The sequence below is a fragment of the Sylvia atricapilla genome, chromosome 3, assembly GCF_009819655.1.
Source record: "Sylvia atricapilla isolate bSylAtr1 chromosome 3, bSylAtr1.pri, whole genome shotgun sequence".
In the NCBI taxonomy this organism is placed as follows: Eukaryota; Metazoa; Chordata; class Aves; order Passeriformes; family Sylviidae; genus Sylvia; species Sylvia atricapilla.
In genome coordinates this window covers 97,691,741-97,705,908 of record NC_089142.1, presented here as the reverse complement: position 1 = coordinate 97,705,908, position 14,168 = coordinate 97,691,741, and the positions used below count along the sequence as shown (strand labels likewise).

General features: G+C 48.0%; 1 protein-coding gene across 1 annotated transcript in view; it reads right to left on the bottom strand.

The window, feature by feature from the left end:
- Positions 1 to 14,168, bottom strand: part of GALNT14 (polypeptide N-acetylgalactosaminyltransferase 14) — a 91,559-nt gene that overhangs the window by 39,485 nt on the left and 37,906 nt on the right. The window contains exon 3 of the mRNA XM_066316313.1: positions 373 to 471. Within this exon, the coding sequence (XP_066172410.1) occupies positions 373 to 471 (99 nt within the window). The remainder of the gene's footprint in view (positions 1 to 372; positions 472 to 14,168) is intronic.

Genomic DNA, 14,168 nt, shown 5'->3' with positions numbered 1-14,168 from the left:
AGCAGCACTGGAGCAGACACCCATAGAATGATAGCTGTCCTTAGGGGGCTGAGACAAACTACAGCTGAGCACTCACACCCAGCTGGACATGAAAGCTCTTAGCCCAGACTGTCTAATCTGCTGACGATCCCTCAAGAGTTTCCCGTGCTAGACCCTGCAAAGGGAGCACAGCTCCTCACCTTCCCGAGCATCCCACTGGAACACCTACTTCTCAGAGAGCAACTTTCAGACTGATTTCTCACAGTCACCACTTGAGACCACAGCTGGCAGGTCTGGTCCTGTTGCTGTGGTGAGTGCAAACAGATTCTGCCTTTATTCATGATGACCACTGGCTCACTGATCCTCTTTTAAGAGATCCCCAGGAGCTCTTACCTCCGAATTGTCCTTAACAGGGTGGACCTGGCCTCGTTGTGGAACGTGATGACCACGCTGGTGGGTGGGAGGTCCTGGCTGTAGTGCAAAGTTGTACACCTGGGGAGGGAAAAAGCAGAAAAGGCCATTCAGGTGCTGGAATTCAAAGCGAGAGCTCATTTCATCCACACAGGCAGCACAGTCCATCAGTAAATGGTCTCCAGCCACTATTACAATAAATAAGTAAGACTTTTTCTGTGTTAATAATTTCTGAAGGAGTCCAGAAACTGCCAAGTAAGTCACTGAGGATTAAAGCAGCAAAAACCTTAGCTGTCATTAATGGGAAGGGATGAGAAGGGAGGCACCCAGCTGATAGCCCTTTTCTCCAACCAGGGCTTCCCAGCTACCCACCAGTGCTTCTCTCATCCCTCCAGCTCAGGGCACCAGCAGAGTAAGAGCACCCCTGCAGCTCCAGCTCCAACGTGCCTCACTCCCACTTCCTGAGGAAGCAATTCCCACCAGCCAAGTGGGAAGTAAGTTGCAAGCCAAGCCTTGTTTCTAAATTGATTGTTTCTTTATTAATTCTGCCTTAATTGCATAACCAGACTACAGGGAAGACTGGGACTTAAAACTTTCCAAGGCAGCCCTCAGAAGGTGAAAACCCACAGCTGTAACCACAGCCCCGCTGCCTCCTTCCCAGGAGGAAATGTCACAGACTCTGTAATTACTTTGACCTTTAGCTGATTAAATTTGCAGCTTTTATAGACCGACACCAATATATTCCCAGCTCAGAAAATCCAGATACCTCTTAGATCCATGCTGCCCTTTCCAGGTCCCTATCAGTCCCTTAAGATGGTCTTGGGATGACAGTAGCTTTCCATCACAACCATTCCTGTCTCTTCCCATCCACATGCTGCTGGTCTGCTCTGGTGTCACTGCCCAGGTGCTACCACTACCATCCTCAAACACGGCAGGAAAGAGCACTGAGCAACCACTCTTCCAACAAACCATCAGTCTGCTCCCACAAAGTTCTGGACCACAGTACCTCTAAGGTGAAGTAAAAACAGATGGAAAAATTCAGTTGGGTGTGGACAGGAGGAAGCACATAAGAGCAGCCAGATATTGCTGGTTTATGCTATTCAGAACAGCATGTTGCACCTCTTAAATGTCAAAATGCTCCAGATATTATTTTTAATGAGGTTTTCCATATTTTAATTTTGAAATTGCGTTTCTGATTATTTACAAAGTGAACAAGATTGCACAACAGAAGAAACAATTCCAAATATGAGGAAAAAATGACATCTTGGGTGGGACAAAATATTTGCAAGCTCACACTAAATGATTTGCTGCTTTCTCTCATTGTTTCAGCCAAAACCCTTCCCAAATCCTGCTTGAACTGGACCAAAATCAGGTTTCTCGTTACTCTCCTGTTATTTCAGCACAGTCATCCACACCAGAAATTCACCTTCGAGCCAATTCTAATTCTGGGTCCATCCCCAAAGGACACCAAAGTCGCGCAGCTATTCCATATGCAGGAGAAAGTTCAGCAACACTGCCCTGTGCGACAACACTCCCATCCATCAAAATTGCAGCTCAGGGATGCTGAAGACAGAAGCATTCTGAATTATGAAACAGCACCGGGTCATGCCCCGAGCTGCCTCTCTGAGTCACTGCAGCCCCTTGCATCACCCAGTATCCCGCTTTAGCCAAGCCATCCCAAACTGCTGCTGCTCAGTCTCGCCACGCTCAGCTCAGCTCCCGTCTGCTCTGCGGAGCTGCAGGGACAGACGATGGCAACTGCTCTCCCTGCGCTATTTATACAGCGCTCCCAGATGCGTGTCCTGCCACCCACTTCCAGCAGGGCTCTGTGGAGCAAACAAGGGAAGCTATTTCTGGAAAAGAACGAGCGAGAGTGGAAAATACGAAGTCATCAATACTTTACTTACACTATTACAACAGCCAAGGAGCTGGTAAATAAAGCAGGAGCTGGGTGTGTCTGTGCCTCCCACGGCTGGGAGGGCTGGGGCTGCTGCAGGCTGGCTGAGTGAGGCTCCTCATGAGCAACAACTTGCTTTTAAAACTCCAGATGTCAATGCACCAGACTGGCCCACCCAGGCAATGTGCATGTGGAAAAAGCTGGAATGTCACATATGGGCACCTCCAGAGCTGCAGCTCACCCCTGGCTTCTGTCTAGGGAGGCTTGTCACATCCCAAGGACAGGAATGATGTTGCTATGGAGCTCCAGCCTCACTTTGCCTCTGTGACCAGCACTACACCACAGCTGGGACTTGCCTCTCCAAAAACTGCCTGCAAATAGTGAGGCAGAGCTGCTGTATCTTCCTGGGCTCCTCCTCCTGGGTGCTTTATGGCCCTGACTCCGTCCTTGCCAAGGATTTTATCCCTGGGTTCTTCTTTCAGGAGTTCTCCCAAAGTTTCCTCCACTTGGTCCCTTTTCTACCCCCCACTTCCTTCTCCAGTGTAACTGCAGCTAAACATCCTGGGTCCCCAGAAGGCAGATTTCAGTTTAAGTTGTTGACTACAAGTGTCTTTTTTTGGCATTTACTTGGGTAATAAAAACCACAGCTTGGAAAAACATTAAATCCAGCATGTCCAGAATTATTTTGTGTGACAATTACATCTGGGGTAATTTCAATTTAATACCTCACTGCAAGTGAAAATTGCAGCATGCAGCCTCAAAATTGCTGTAATAATGAAAATAAACCTGCTAAAAGCTGCCTGTGCTACCTCAGGCTGTCACTGGATAAACGTTTTGTGCTGCTGATGGTATTTCACAGGTCACCCAACTGCCAACAAAAAAAACAAAACAAAACCAAAAACAACACCCACAACATTTTCACTAAACCAATGAAAATTCGAGCTTTTTGGATAGTAAAAAAAAAAAAAAAAAAAAAAAAAAAAGAGTAAATAAGTAATAATTGCACTGCTCGATTTGCAGTGTGTTGAAACTCACTGGCTAAAGCCAATTAAAGTTTGATGCTTTGAAACCTTGCAGCAGAACTGGGGAGCAATCCTAGCACAGCAAGTGCCAGCAGGAATGCTGCCAGGCTGCTCTGCAGGTTCCCAGCATCTGGGTGGGGTAAAAGAAGGCAGGAGCCAGACTGGCCTGCCCTAAAATCCCCAGGGAGAGCATCCAGATGGAAAACAATTCTTATTTCCTCATGCAAGAAGTCAAACTTCATTTGATGGGAAGAGCCACTTTTTGATTAATTTTTTTTTCCCATTCAAAATGGAAATAATTTCAGAATCAGAAAGTTCTGAAAGGGGTAGTCTGGCTACAAACACCTTAGGAATCAGCCTTGGAAAATCCCAGCCTGGACTGGGTGCATGTCATACTTCCTTCAGGTTGGACAGAGCAGCATATCTCATCTCCATGTTCCCAGTGTGCTGTTAACAGCTCAGGAATAAATTATGCAGTGCCTGTTTGTGGAGACATGGAGCAGACAGCCAGAGCTCTGCACTCACAGCAGGAATTGCAAAGCTCTCCTGCAAAGTGCCAAACTTTGGACACTCTAGCATTGCCTCTAGGTCTCCAAAGTCCCTTTCCCAAGGTATTTGTCTTGAGTTTCTTCAGCCCTTGTGGTGTTGTGAGTGGAGTGGTATTGCAGACTGGTGGCCTCTGCACACAGCTGCCCCTGCAACCTTAGAGATGCTCCTGACAGGGCAGCACATGCCCATTCCCAGGGAATCTGAATCCATTTTACATTTAAAATGGCAAACTTCACTCACAGTGCCCCTCACCAAACCAAAGACCACCTTGCCACCACAGCTGCACAGCACAGTGGTAAAGATTAACAGTGTGAACAGAGATGGACCCTGTTCCACAGCCTCCTCTGGTGCCCCCAGGCTCATCCAAGGGCACATCACATGCCCACAGCACTGTGCTGTGTCTCTCAAAACCCACCTCTGACATTCACCTTCTCCTGTGCCTCATTAACTTCCTTCAATAAATGATCATCCTCATCCCACTCCTCCAGATTCCCCCTGCCAGGCTTCTGCTCCTTCCTCTGCTCTGCTTCAACAGCCATCACTTGCCAACAACTCTGCTTTGAATTTTTAACGTTTTCCATGAAGTCCAAACTTTCCCTCAACACAACTCATCACTTCCAAAGCACTCTCTGCATACTTATTTCGAACAGCCAGCTGCATCAGGCAGAGCTACACCATCTTTCACTCCCCTCCTGGCTCCTCTCCTCTCCTTGGAAACACAGGGGAGAGCAGTCTCATCACCACACATCCAATAGAAGGGTATTTGGGTTTTTCTGCACTCTGCAGGGCTCTCCCATCAGCCCAGAGGACAGGGACCTGCCACCACCAACAGGATGGGTTCACACCACCCCTAATGGACAAACCCCGCTGATTTCACATGACAATCCCCAAAGTGGGAAAAACTACTCCCATTGAGGAAAATGAGAATGACCACCCTAGTGAGAGAGGAAGCTACTATCCACCACGGGCAAGGAACGAGTTGCCAGCAGAAAGGAAGAGATTAGAGCCCCAGCTGGCCAATAGCAAACATTCCCAGGCTCTGCACACCTGTAGGAATGGGGGCAGGACATACAAACACCTTGGTCACACCTCTCAGGACAACCTCTCAGGGTGGTGTACACAACAGTGGAAAACAATTGTGCCTAAACCCTGTCTTTGAGCTGAAGCAAAATTTATACATCATAAACACACAGAATGATTTGGGTTGGAAGGGACCTTGGGAATCATCTAGTTCCAACTCCCTGCCTTGGGAAGGGACACCTTGCACTAGATCATGTTCCTCTAAATCCCATCCAACACTTGAACACCTCCAGGGATGTGGCATTCCACAGCTTCTCTGGGCAACCTGTTCCAGTGCCTCATCACCTTCACAGTAAAGAATTTCTTGCCAATAACTGGCCTAGAAGATTTCCATGCAAATACTCTAAAAACAGGAACCCTGGATATGGTTTGATTTAGGGCTATAAAACAATGTCTGTGCCAACTCATGTGGAATCTAGTAAGTTCGTAGGGCTTACTGCTGGACTGGGCAGTGCACCACCTCACCTGACCTCTGGGTAACAGAACCTCTGGCATTTCTCCCAGTTATTTCTGCATTTCTGAGCTATCCATGCATTAAGTCCAGTGACTTGTGCCTGACTGCAGAGTACCTTTCAAAAAATCATTACCTGATGACGTCCAGAGATGGAAAATCCAAGAAGTGCTGCTCAAGCCAAAGTCAAAGCATCAGTCTCATTCAACAATATAAATGGGACACAATAATTCAGAATTTTTTGACCAAAGCACAGAGGGGAGTCAAGTGATCTTCATGGCATTCACCTCCCATCAACACCCTCAGCTCTTCTTGGCTCTCCTCAAGCCACCCCTCCTGCATGTTGCCTCAAAATACTTTTTCACTCAGCTTTGAGAGGCCTTCAAAATGCTCCTTTGCATTCCCAAGTTGTGCCAGCATCTCCTCCTCCTTCTCTGGGTATGCTTTGCCCCTCCTCAGTCAGGAAGAAGTTGTCAAACAGAGGGCTGGCCATGGTCTGTGCATCTCCAGCACCCAGGGCCTCACCAGGGCACAGCAGTGAGCAGTGAGACAACTGCTGGCACATCCTGCACGTGGGGTCAGGTCTGGCACAAAGACCTACTGGGAAAGCTCTGGGGATCCCCTGTGGTGTTGTCTCTAAGCTCCACCAGGATACACCACACCCTGAGCATGAACATGGCAGCTCTGAGCACAGATGTGACTTCCACAGCACAACAGGAAAAGCAGTGGCTGCAGGAATTGCCACCAGCTACAGACCCTCTTGTGCCTAACCTGGTCCTGCAGGTCCACCTCAGGCTGGCCATGGCTGTGGGCAGGTTGGTGCTGCTGAAACACCAGAGCAAAGAGAGGCTGAAAACACAGCTGGAAGGCTCAACAGTCCGGAAAGCAGCCGTGCCAGAAGGAAAGAAGAAAGGACACGGAGTCAGATGTCAGCTGGCAGTGCCACTTGATTGCAGAGAATGCCAGCTCGAGTTTGGCTTGCAAAGTGAAAAAATACCCTTGAGAAAGGTCAGTAGGATTTCTCCGTGCTGGACTGGCATGTGCCTCAGGTTTGCATTCCCAAAAAGCAGCTGAAAAATCCCTAGGGTGGCACGCAGCAGATGCTGCTGGGGCTGGGAGAAACAGTGGTGGTCCAAAGAGAGGAACCCCTGGTTGAGCAGATGTCTTCAGGGTGTACAAGGGCTTCAGCAAGGGTAAGGAGGCACATCTGCAACAAATACTCACTGATGGTTAGCACCAGAGCTAACAAGGAATTCTTCAGCATGCTTGAACTAGATGTAATTTGATAAAATTGTAAAGAAGGCCATCAGGAAAAATCTGCTGGGGCAGTGAACCAGTTCTGGCTGCAGATCAGATGTCCAGAGGAACCTGTCCAAGTCTGCACCTTCCCCACAAAAATACTAGAAAATGCACAAAAGAGTAGAGTCTTGCAAATTGGTGCTACTTAAGCACTGGTTGACCTCAGATCAGTCTCCTTGGGTTGACCAAGAAGGACATTTTTCCACACAGCTTCTGGAACTTCAAGCAGTGCTGGATTTGGCTAGCATGCAATTAATATTTCCTCTAACTCACTGCCTCTTTCAGTCTCTTTCTTTCCCTGCTAGATAGATATCTAAAAAATTTATCAAACGACTAAATTTGAAGAAAAGGGGAAACGCAAGAAGGCAAAAATAACCTTCTGTGCACATGATGTGCTGCTGCCTGTGAACCTCAAAACTGATGAGAAGATGCATTTATAATTCATTAAAAATTTGCTGGATTTTTGTCTTCAGAAAAGGGGATGGAAAAAAAAGAGAATTTACTAAGAAGGAAGGGAAGAATAGCATGGCTGCCTTACAAGTTAAACCAGATTGTGTGTCTTCATTTTCAAAGCAGCTCATGAATAATTCAGACTTCTAGGGCCCCTCCACACAGACTCAGGGTCTGTCTTGCTTCTTGACTCCCTCCACCCTTCCTTCCTCAGAACTGAGGAAAAAAGAAAAATGGAGCCAACAAAAGTGAAAAGAAGAAAACAAAACCAGTACAATTCAGTAGAACTTTAAACTGATGCCAGTTTTACTGGAATACCAGAGCTGAGGGCAAAGTTTTTTACTTGGTAGAAGTAAAAGCAAAATCTCGTACCTTCATGGAAAACCACCAATCCATTATTAAAGATCTTTAGAAGCCAGGAAAACCTGAAATTACATTTCAGAAGGTTGGAACCCTGGATATCAAGATTCTTTAGGGAGAGTGCTTTCTGATGAGAGCTTTCTGGCACCACGTGGCAAATCAAAGCAGAGAAAGTCCCCATCTTCACAACATCTCCATCGTCACAGCCGGGGAAGCACAAACCCAGCCCCAAGCTGTGATAGCTCAAAAACACTTCCAACATGTAGGGATCTGCTCACAGCAGAAATCCACCCAAATGGCCCCAAAACAAAATGCCCTTTTGCTGCAGCTGATGGAGTAGGATTTTAAGGTGCTAGCTAGGAGAAAAAAAAACAAACTAGAGTTTGATGGAGGAAACTGTCTCATGGCCTTAATTATCAACAGGAGCGAGTCTCGGAGAATTAGTTCCATTATTTACTAATACTTCACTTTGATTTCAGCCTACATAAACATATTAGGTCAATAGAAATAGCGAGACAAGCACGAGAGTTAAACAAACAACTTCATTCTGTCAGAATTACTTGGAGCAAGTTATCAAAGTAATCGATGGCACATAATAACCATAAGACAAGTGGTCAATATGTTACAGCAGTGAAAGGCAGAGGATGGTTCTAGCAGAGGGTGATCAATGTTACCCTGGGAATGCTGAAGCACTTGGTGATGAAGGGATGGCCACCACAAAATCATCACTGGGCCCTGGTACTGTTCAGGTGGGTGCACCCTCTGAAGGACACTGAGACAGGCAAGGTGTTTTCTTCCCTATAAAATCCCCAGGGTCCTTTCAGCCCGTTGCAGGGAAGGAGGCACCTGGAGCTGAAAAAGGCAATCCTGTGCCCCCATGGACGGACTGATGTTGGCACAACCACCCCAAGAGCCATGGCTCGGTCTGCAGCCAGTCCTGGTCTGCCAGAGGCCCCCATCCACTGGGAAGAAGCCTCTCCCTGGTGCAGTGACTGCCTCCCCACCAGTGGTTCCTCCACCCGCCAACGCACGTTGCAGCATCACTTCCACTCCAGCACATCGTTTGTTCCTCAGGAGCCCAATGTGCACTTTTCATCTGATACACAAAATCACTTGCTTTTAAATACAGCTTGTCATTTTTAGATGACTAAAGTGTCAAAAACATTTGAGATCTAAATGAAATTTTTCCCTTTTCAGGATGAGAAAAACAGATCCCTTTGGCTTTAAGTTTCCCTGTCTTTTTACTTTTAGATTCACCAACAGCTTTGCTTTTGGTTTATCCTGAAATTGCTATCTCCCGGCTTTTCTTTCTCTTAAATAACCAAAGGACTGAAACACTGTTATTCACTCAGCTCTACTGAGCCCTATCTACCCACGTAGCCCCCAAACTCAAGCTCCAGAGATGTGGCACTGACAACACAGACACAGCTCAGGTGTAGGGAGCGAGGTGGATCCCACCACCCACTCTGTCTCTGTTCCCAGCTTCAGGCTCTTGAACAAAAGCAGCAGTGCCTGTACCCAGGCACTGCTCACCTTGAAATGGAGCAGTTTGTCCTCAGGGCACAGTGACTGGCAGGTCACTGTCTTTTATCAAATTCCCAGCTCTCACTCCTCTGTGTCCCCCATCGTGACAGGGACATGCAGAAAGATCAGTGCTCCACAGACAGGTATCTGGGGAACGAGCTTTTATCTCTGGGTGAATGTGTCACAGAAGTGGAGCTAATTAACTGGGGCTCTGTTTTTGAAAAAGGTTAATATTTTATCACATGTCTTCTGTCTTGAGGAATAATTAGCCCTGGCAGTAGTAGCTCTGCCATTTCCCAATGGACTGAGCAAGAGACTGGAGGCTGGAGAGAGACACGAGGTATTGATGGATAGACAGCAGCTCAACTCTGGGTTCACAGTGCATCTCACCAGCAGTTACTCCTCCACACAAACCAACCTGCCACAGAATATTAACAGAGGCAAACCCCTCTCTTCAAAGGCTGTACACATTCTTCTTGTCCATTCCATGCCCTCTGGTGCAGAGATGCTTTAAACCAAGGCACTGTGACTCAGCCAAGGGCAGTGACACTGGTGCACCAGTCCCAATCCCTTCTCCCCAGGCACTCTCTTCCCTTACTGCTCCAGCACCCCAGTATGCACAACCAAAGGGAAATCCCATGGGCTCTTCTAATTCTTCCATCCCAAAAACAAACCTGTTCTCATGGGGGAACCAACAACTGAAGCAAATTCCCACAGGGACTGTGCAGAAGAAAGTTCCCCCAGTGCTTGCACAGAAGTGCTCAGCACAGTGCACATCTCTCCAGAGGGCTGGGATGCAAGCAGGGAAAATGGAGAGACTGAAAAAGGATGAGGGAAGGGTCATTTCAGATTGAGCCAGAACTGTTTTGTGCATGCATTTTTCTTGGCAAAATGCACTGGACGGGTGAGTGGGGAATTTCCAAAATGAAATCAAAACTCACATAGGGAAACACAGGGAAAACTCTCATAGGGAAACAAAGCCAAAATGACTTAGGGGGAAGAAATACATCACTTGGAGCAGGGGAGGAGGGGGAAGTTCTCTGCGTTTTTTCCTCTCTGAAACCACAATTTTTGGCAAGGAACACAAAACAAAGGTGTTCTTCAGGGAAGGGACAGCTGGCATGGAAGCTGTGCCTGCTCCCCTGTGAGCTCTTCAGATTCTCCTTGGGAGGATGCCTGTCCTGTAGATGTTTTTCCCACCCAGCAAGGCACTGAGGGGCTGAGAGGAGGGACAACTTGGATAAACAAAACTCAGCAGTAAGAAATTTAGTATTATACCATGCTATTTGCTGGAACAGTCCAGTCATCCCCACTGCCGGCAGCCAGACTCCAAGACACCAAGTCCCTACAGACTCCCCCCAGTACCCACCCTGCAATCCCCTTTGGCATGCAGACATCTTTTAGCCAAGAATACAGCTCAGGAATAGTTTCTGCTCGCTGTGCAGACAAGTGCCATAACTCACACTCCTTGCACAGCCCACTCAGATGGCAGTACCTTTGCCCTCCAGAAAAAAAATGAGTAACACAACCACTTAACTGGCACATCCTCCTGCATCCCAAACACCTGCCTATACACTTCCATCAGCTCCTCAGAGAGCCTAGCTCACTCCTCAGCTGCTTCTCAAGCTACCCTCATCCTTCTCAGGCAAGAAAAAGAAGAGGGGAGAAATAGCACTGAAAATCCACCACTGCAGAGTAAGTACTGGCACATCTGCCATCTCCCCACAGCAGCCACAATCGAAACACAGGCAACCTCGCTCCTGGAGAAACGCCAGCCTCCCCCAGCCCCAGCATTCCTTCCCAGAACCATTTCCAGTGAAAGCTCCTCAGCCTGCCTTTCCTCTAGGCAGCCCCTCAAGATACAAAACTGCAGCATCTCACTTCGCCTCAGCTCCTGCCCCCTGGTGACATCCAGAGTCAGAACCCATGACTCCAGGCCACATTTCACAACCTAGGATCAGCTGAGCTCCAAAACCCTCAGAGGAGCCACTGCACTACCAGGGTGAGGAAAACACAGCACTCCCGAAACCAAGAGGGTGGCAGGAGCTCCTTTTCCTGGGATGGGGATGCAGTTACCCTGGTGGCAACAATGACCCTGTGTCACTGCCAAGGGGGCAATGCTGAGTGACCCAATCCACCAGCTCCAGCTCCAGGGAGGATTAGGGAGGGCTTGGAGGGCACAGAACAGTACCACAGGCTGCCCCAGGCATCTGGGTTTGGACTGGGGTCTCGGTGCCTGAAAGTCTCTCTCCTTTCCACAGAAGTTTGTGCAAGTCACACAGGGTGGTTTGGGTATCCATGATGCCCAGAGAGCACACCAACTCCCAGGAAAGGCACGGGAAGATCCAACATGGGCAATGGCGAAGCCCTGTCACATCTAAGGAGGGAAGAACGGGCTCTTCAGGACAAGTGAATGTCGGGATAATGGTCTAGCCAGGAGCACTGGCCAAGGACAGATCCCAGCGCAGACATGGGCAGCCATCCCCAGGAAATTCAACTTCTTTCAGAGCTCAAACCCACTATAATCCCATTTCATGCAGATCTTTGTCATCTACTATTTCTTCCCCCACCACATTAAAAAAATTCCAAACCAAGAAAGCTTCAAAAGAGGATATTATGTAGAAAGATATTTGAAAAAAGATCATTGCATTCATTGATTCTTGTCCCCTGAAGCCACCAGTCCCTGCCTCAGAAGCCATCAGGTCAGCTGAGCCCTCCACCTCCACCAGACAAACGTGGGGCGGCAAATGTCACAGACACTGGGGTGGCCACAGATATTCCCAGTATGGGGACTTGGACACTCACCAGCTATTTCCCAAGATTGTACAGTCCAGCTCAGTTCAGAGTTGGTGAGTCCCCAGAGAGACTCATCACACTTTTGCATGAGCTCTCCAGGAACAGAAAGTGCAGCTATCAGAAAGAGGCACCTTAACACAGGTATTCCCACACCTGTACCAGATACCAACTCCAGCAGAGGCAGGAAAACATGAAATACTGGATATCTGCAGTGCTAAAACGGTCCAGTGAGTATTCTTCTCCACTTTCAGGCAACATAATGGAGTGGAGACTCCATGGGAGTTTTGTCTTTGACCAAGTTTTCTCAAGCCTGTCTCAACCCCACCATTGGCAAAGCATTGCAGTGTTAAGCCAGAGAAGATATGTGAGTATGGCAGGTAAGTGAATGACCCAAAAGTGATGAACACCAAAAGAGGAGATGACAGCACCTCAAGCAACTTCAAAGCTTGTTTCACAAATACAGGTAGCTAGGGGGAAAGAAATTCCATGTGCTGCAATCAGGGTTTTTAAACTAGATCAGCTTTTACAAAATGCAGGGCCAATCCTGAGAGGCAGGAGTCCCAATGGGCTCATTGCTTTTGCATTGAGACAAACCTGGGCTGATTACAGAGCTGACCCAGCTTGGAGCAGGAGGCTGGATCAGAGACCTCCTGTGGTCTCTTCCAGCCTAAATTATTCTATGATTTTATGAAGTGCCAGTTTCTGATTAATAGCTGTCTTGCTTTCCTTGCTTAGCTGCCAAGAATTGCCAATCTCAATACTCCTTGTTCTCTGTGCTACCTGAAAACAATCTCTCTCTGTTTTAATCACACAATGGTTCCTCAAATCCCCTTGCAGTTTCAAGTCCAAATTCACCCAAAAACCCAAATGCAAATGCCACTATGTGAGGCGAGCCTCCACATCAGCATTAAAGTTTGAGATTTAGGCCACAAAAGCCATCTGATCAAGGGCAGAAGCAAGACCTTGACTATTGCAGGCAGTTCGAGTTTATCCCAAAGGGACAAGCCAGCTCCTACTCTACCTGAAGGATTGTTCTCATATCTTCATCCCGAGAGATCTCAGCCTAAGGAGGTGATGGAAAAATACAGTGCTGAGAGCGAACCTCTTGGGGTCTGGTACCCAAGAAAAGAAAGCTATCATGTCATTTCCTAATGGAAATACTTCTGCAAAAAATGTGTTTCCCACCACTGATTTGTGTGCCTGCTCACCTGCAGGGTCGTGCTCTGCTCTTGCTGTCACTAGAAATAAGGAGACCAAGACTAAAGGCAGGGGTATCCCAAATCTCCTCTTACCCAGCTGTTTCAGCTCCAAAATGCTTTGCAGGCAAACGGTCCAGCGACAGCCCTTGCACATACAGAATCTTGCCTAAATGTGATAAATCTTATTTTGCAATGAAATGACAAATATCCTGGCTCTACCCAGAAAACAAGAGTAACAGCTGGAATAACAGATCAAGCAACAGAAAAACTCTTCAGGACATTGCTGACTGCCACCCAGCAGGTAATAATGATCCCTGAAGGCCAGAAGAAACCTGTACCCTTATACACCCAGCCACCCCAACCTCATAGAAGGTGCTGCCACCCTTCTCCTCTCAGGGCATCATGCACTTCTCACAGGGAAGCACCCACACTAGAGGGTACAGGACAGAGCAAAGCCAGCAGCACAGACATCTGGCCACACGAGGACACCTCCTCCAGCTTCCATCAATGCCAGGTTCAGAGACGCGGCAGCATCTGAGCACTCCCTCTCCCCTATCCTCCTCTCCTGGCTCCCTCCTTCATCCAGCCTCATGGCCAGAGGTCCGCCCATCTGCACTGCACTGAAGGCTCCTCTACTCAGACCTGCCCCACCACCCCTCTGCCCCAATCAGATGCACCCAGCAGCACCAGGTACAGGGAGACCACAAGGACATGCACCTCTGCCCATACCACCTCTTGCCCCAGTCTACCACACAGCACACACGAGTCAGCAACTCATCAGACACTGCTGGAATAAGCACATTTTAAAAATAATAATCCCTCAGGATTTAGTCTGCATTACACAGGAAAGTGGATTAGCCCAGCTACAGTCCAGAGGCCAAAGTACGAAATGTATGGAGTCAGCAAAGTGAAAGATAAGAGGAGACCTCAAAAATCTATAGGTTTGGCTCTGCTCTCAGCTGTGCAAGATCCACCTAGGTCCCTACAAACCTTCCCTCAAATTCAAAGTGGGTTTGGTCACCTGCTAGGGACCTTAGTACCTGCTTCTGCAGGCCTAGTGTTCAGGTACCACTAAGAACAGCAAAGCAGAGCCCCCACTGTCCTGCCTGGGCTTTTCCATGTATGTTGTTCTCCAGACAAGTTCCCCCTTT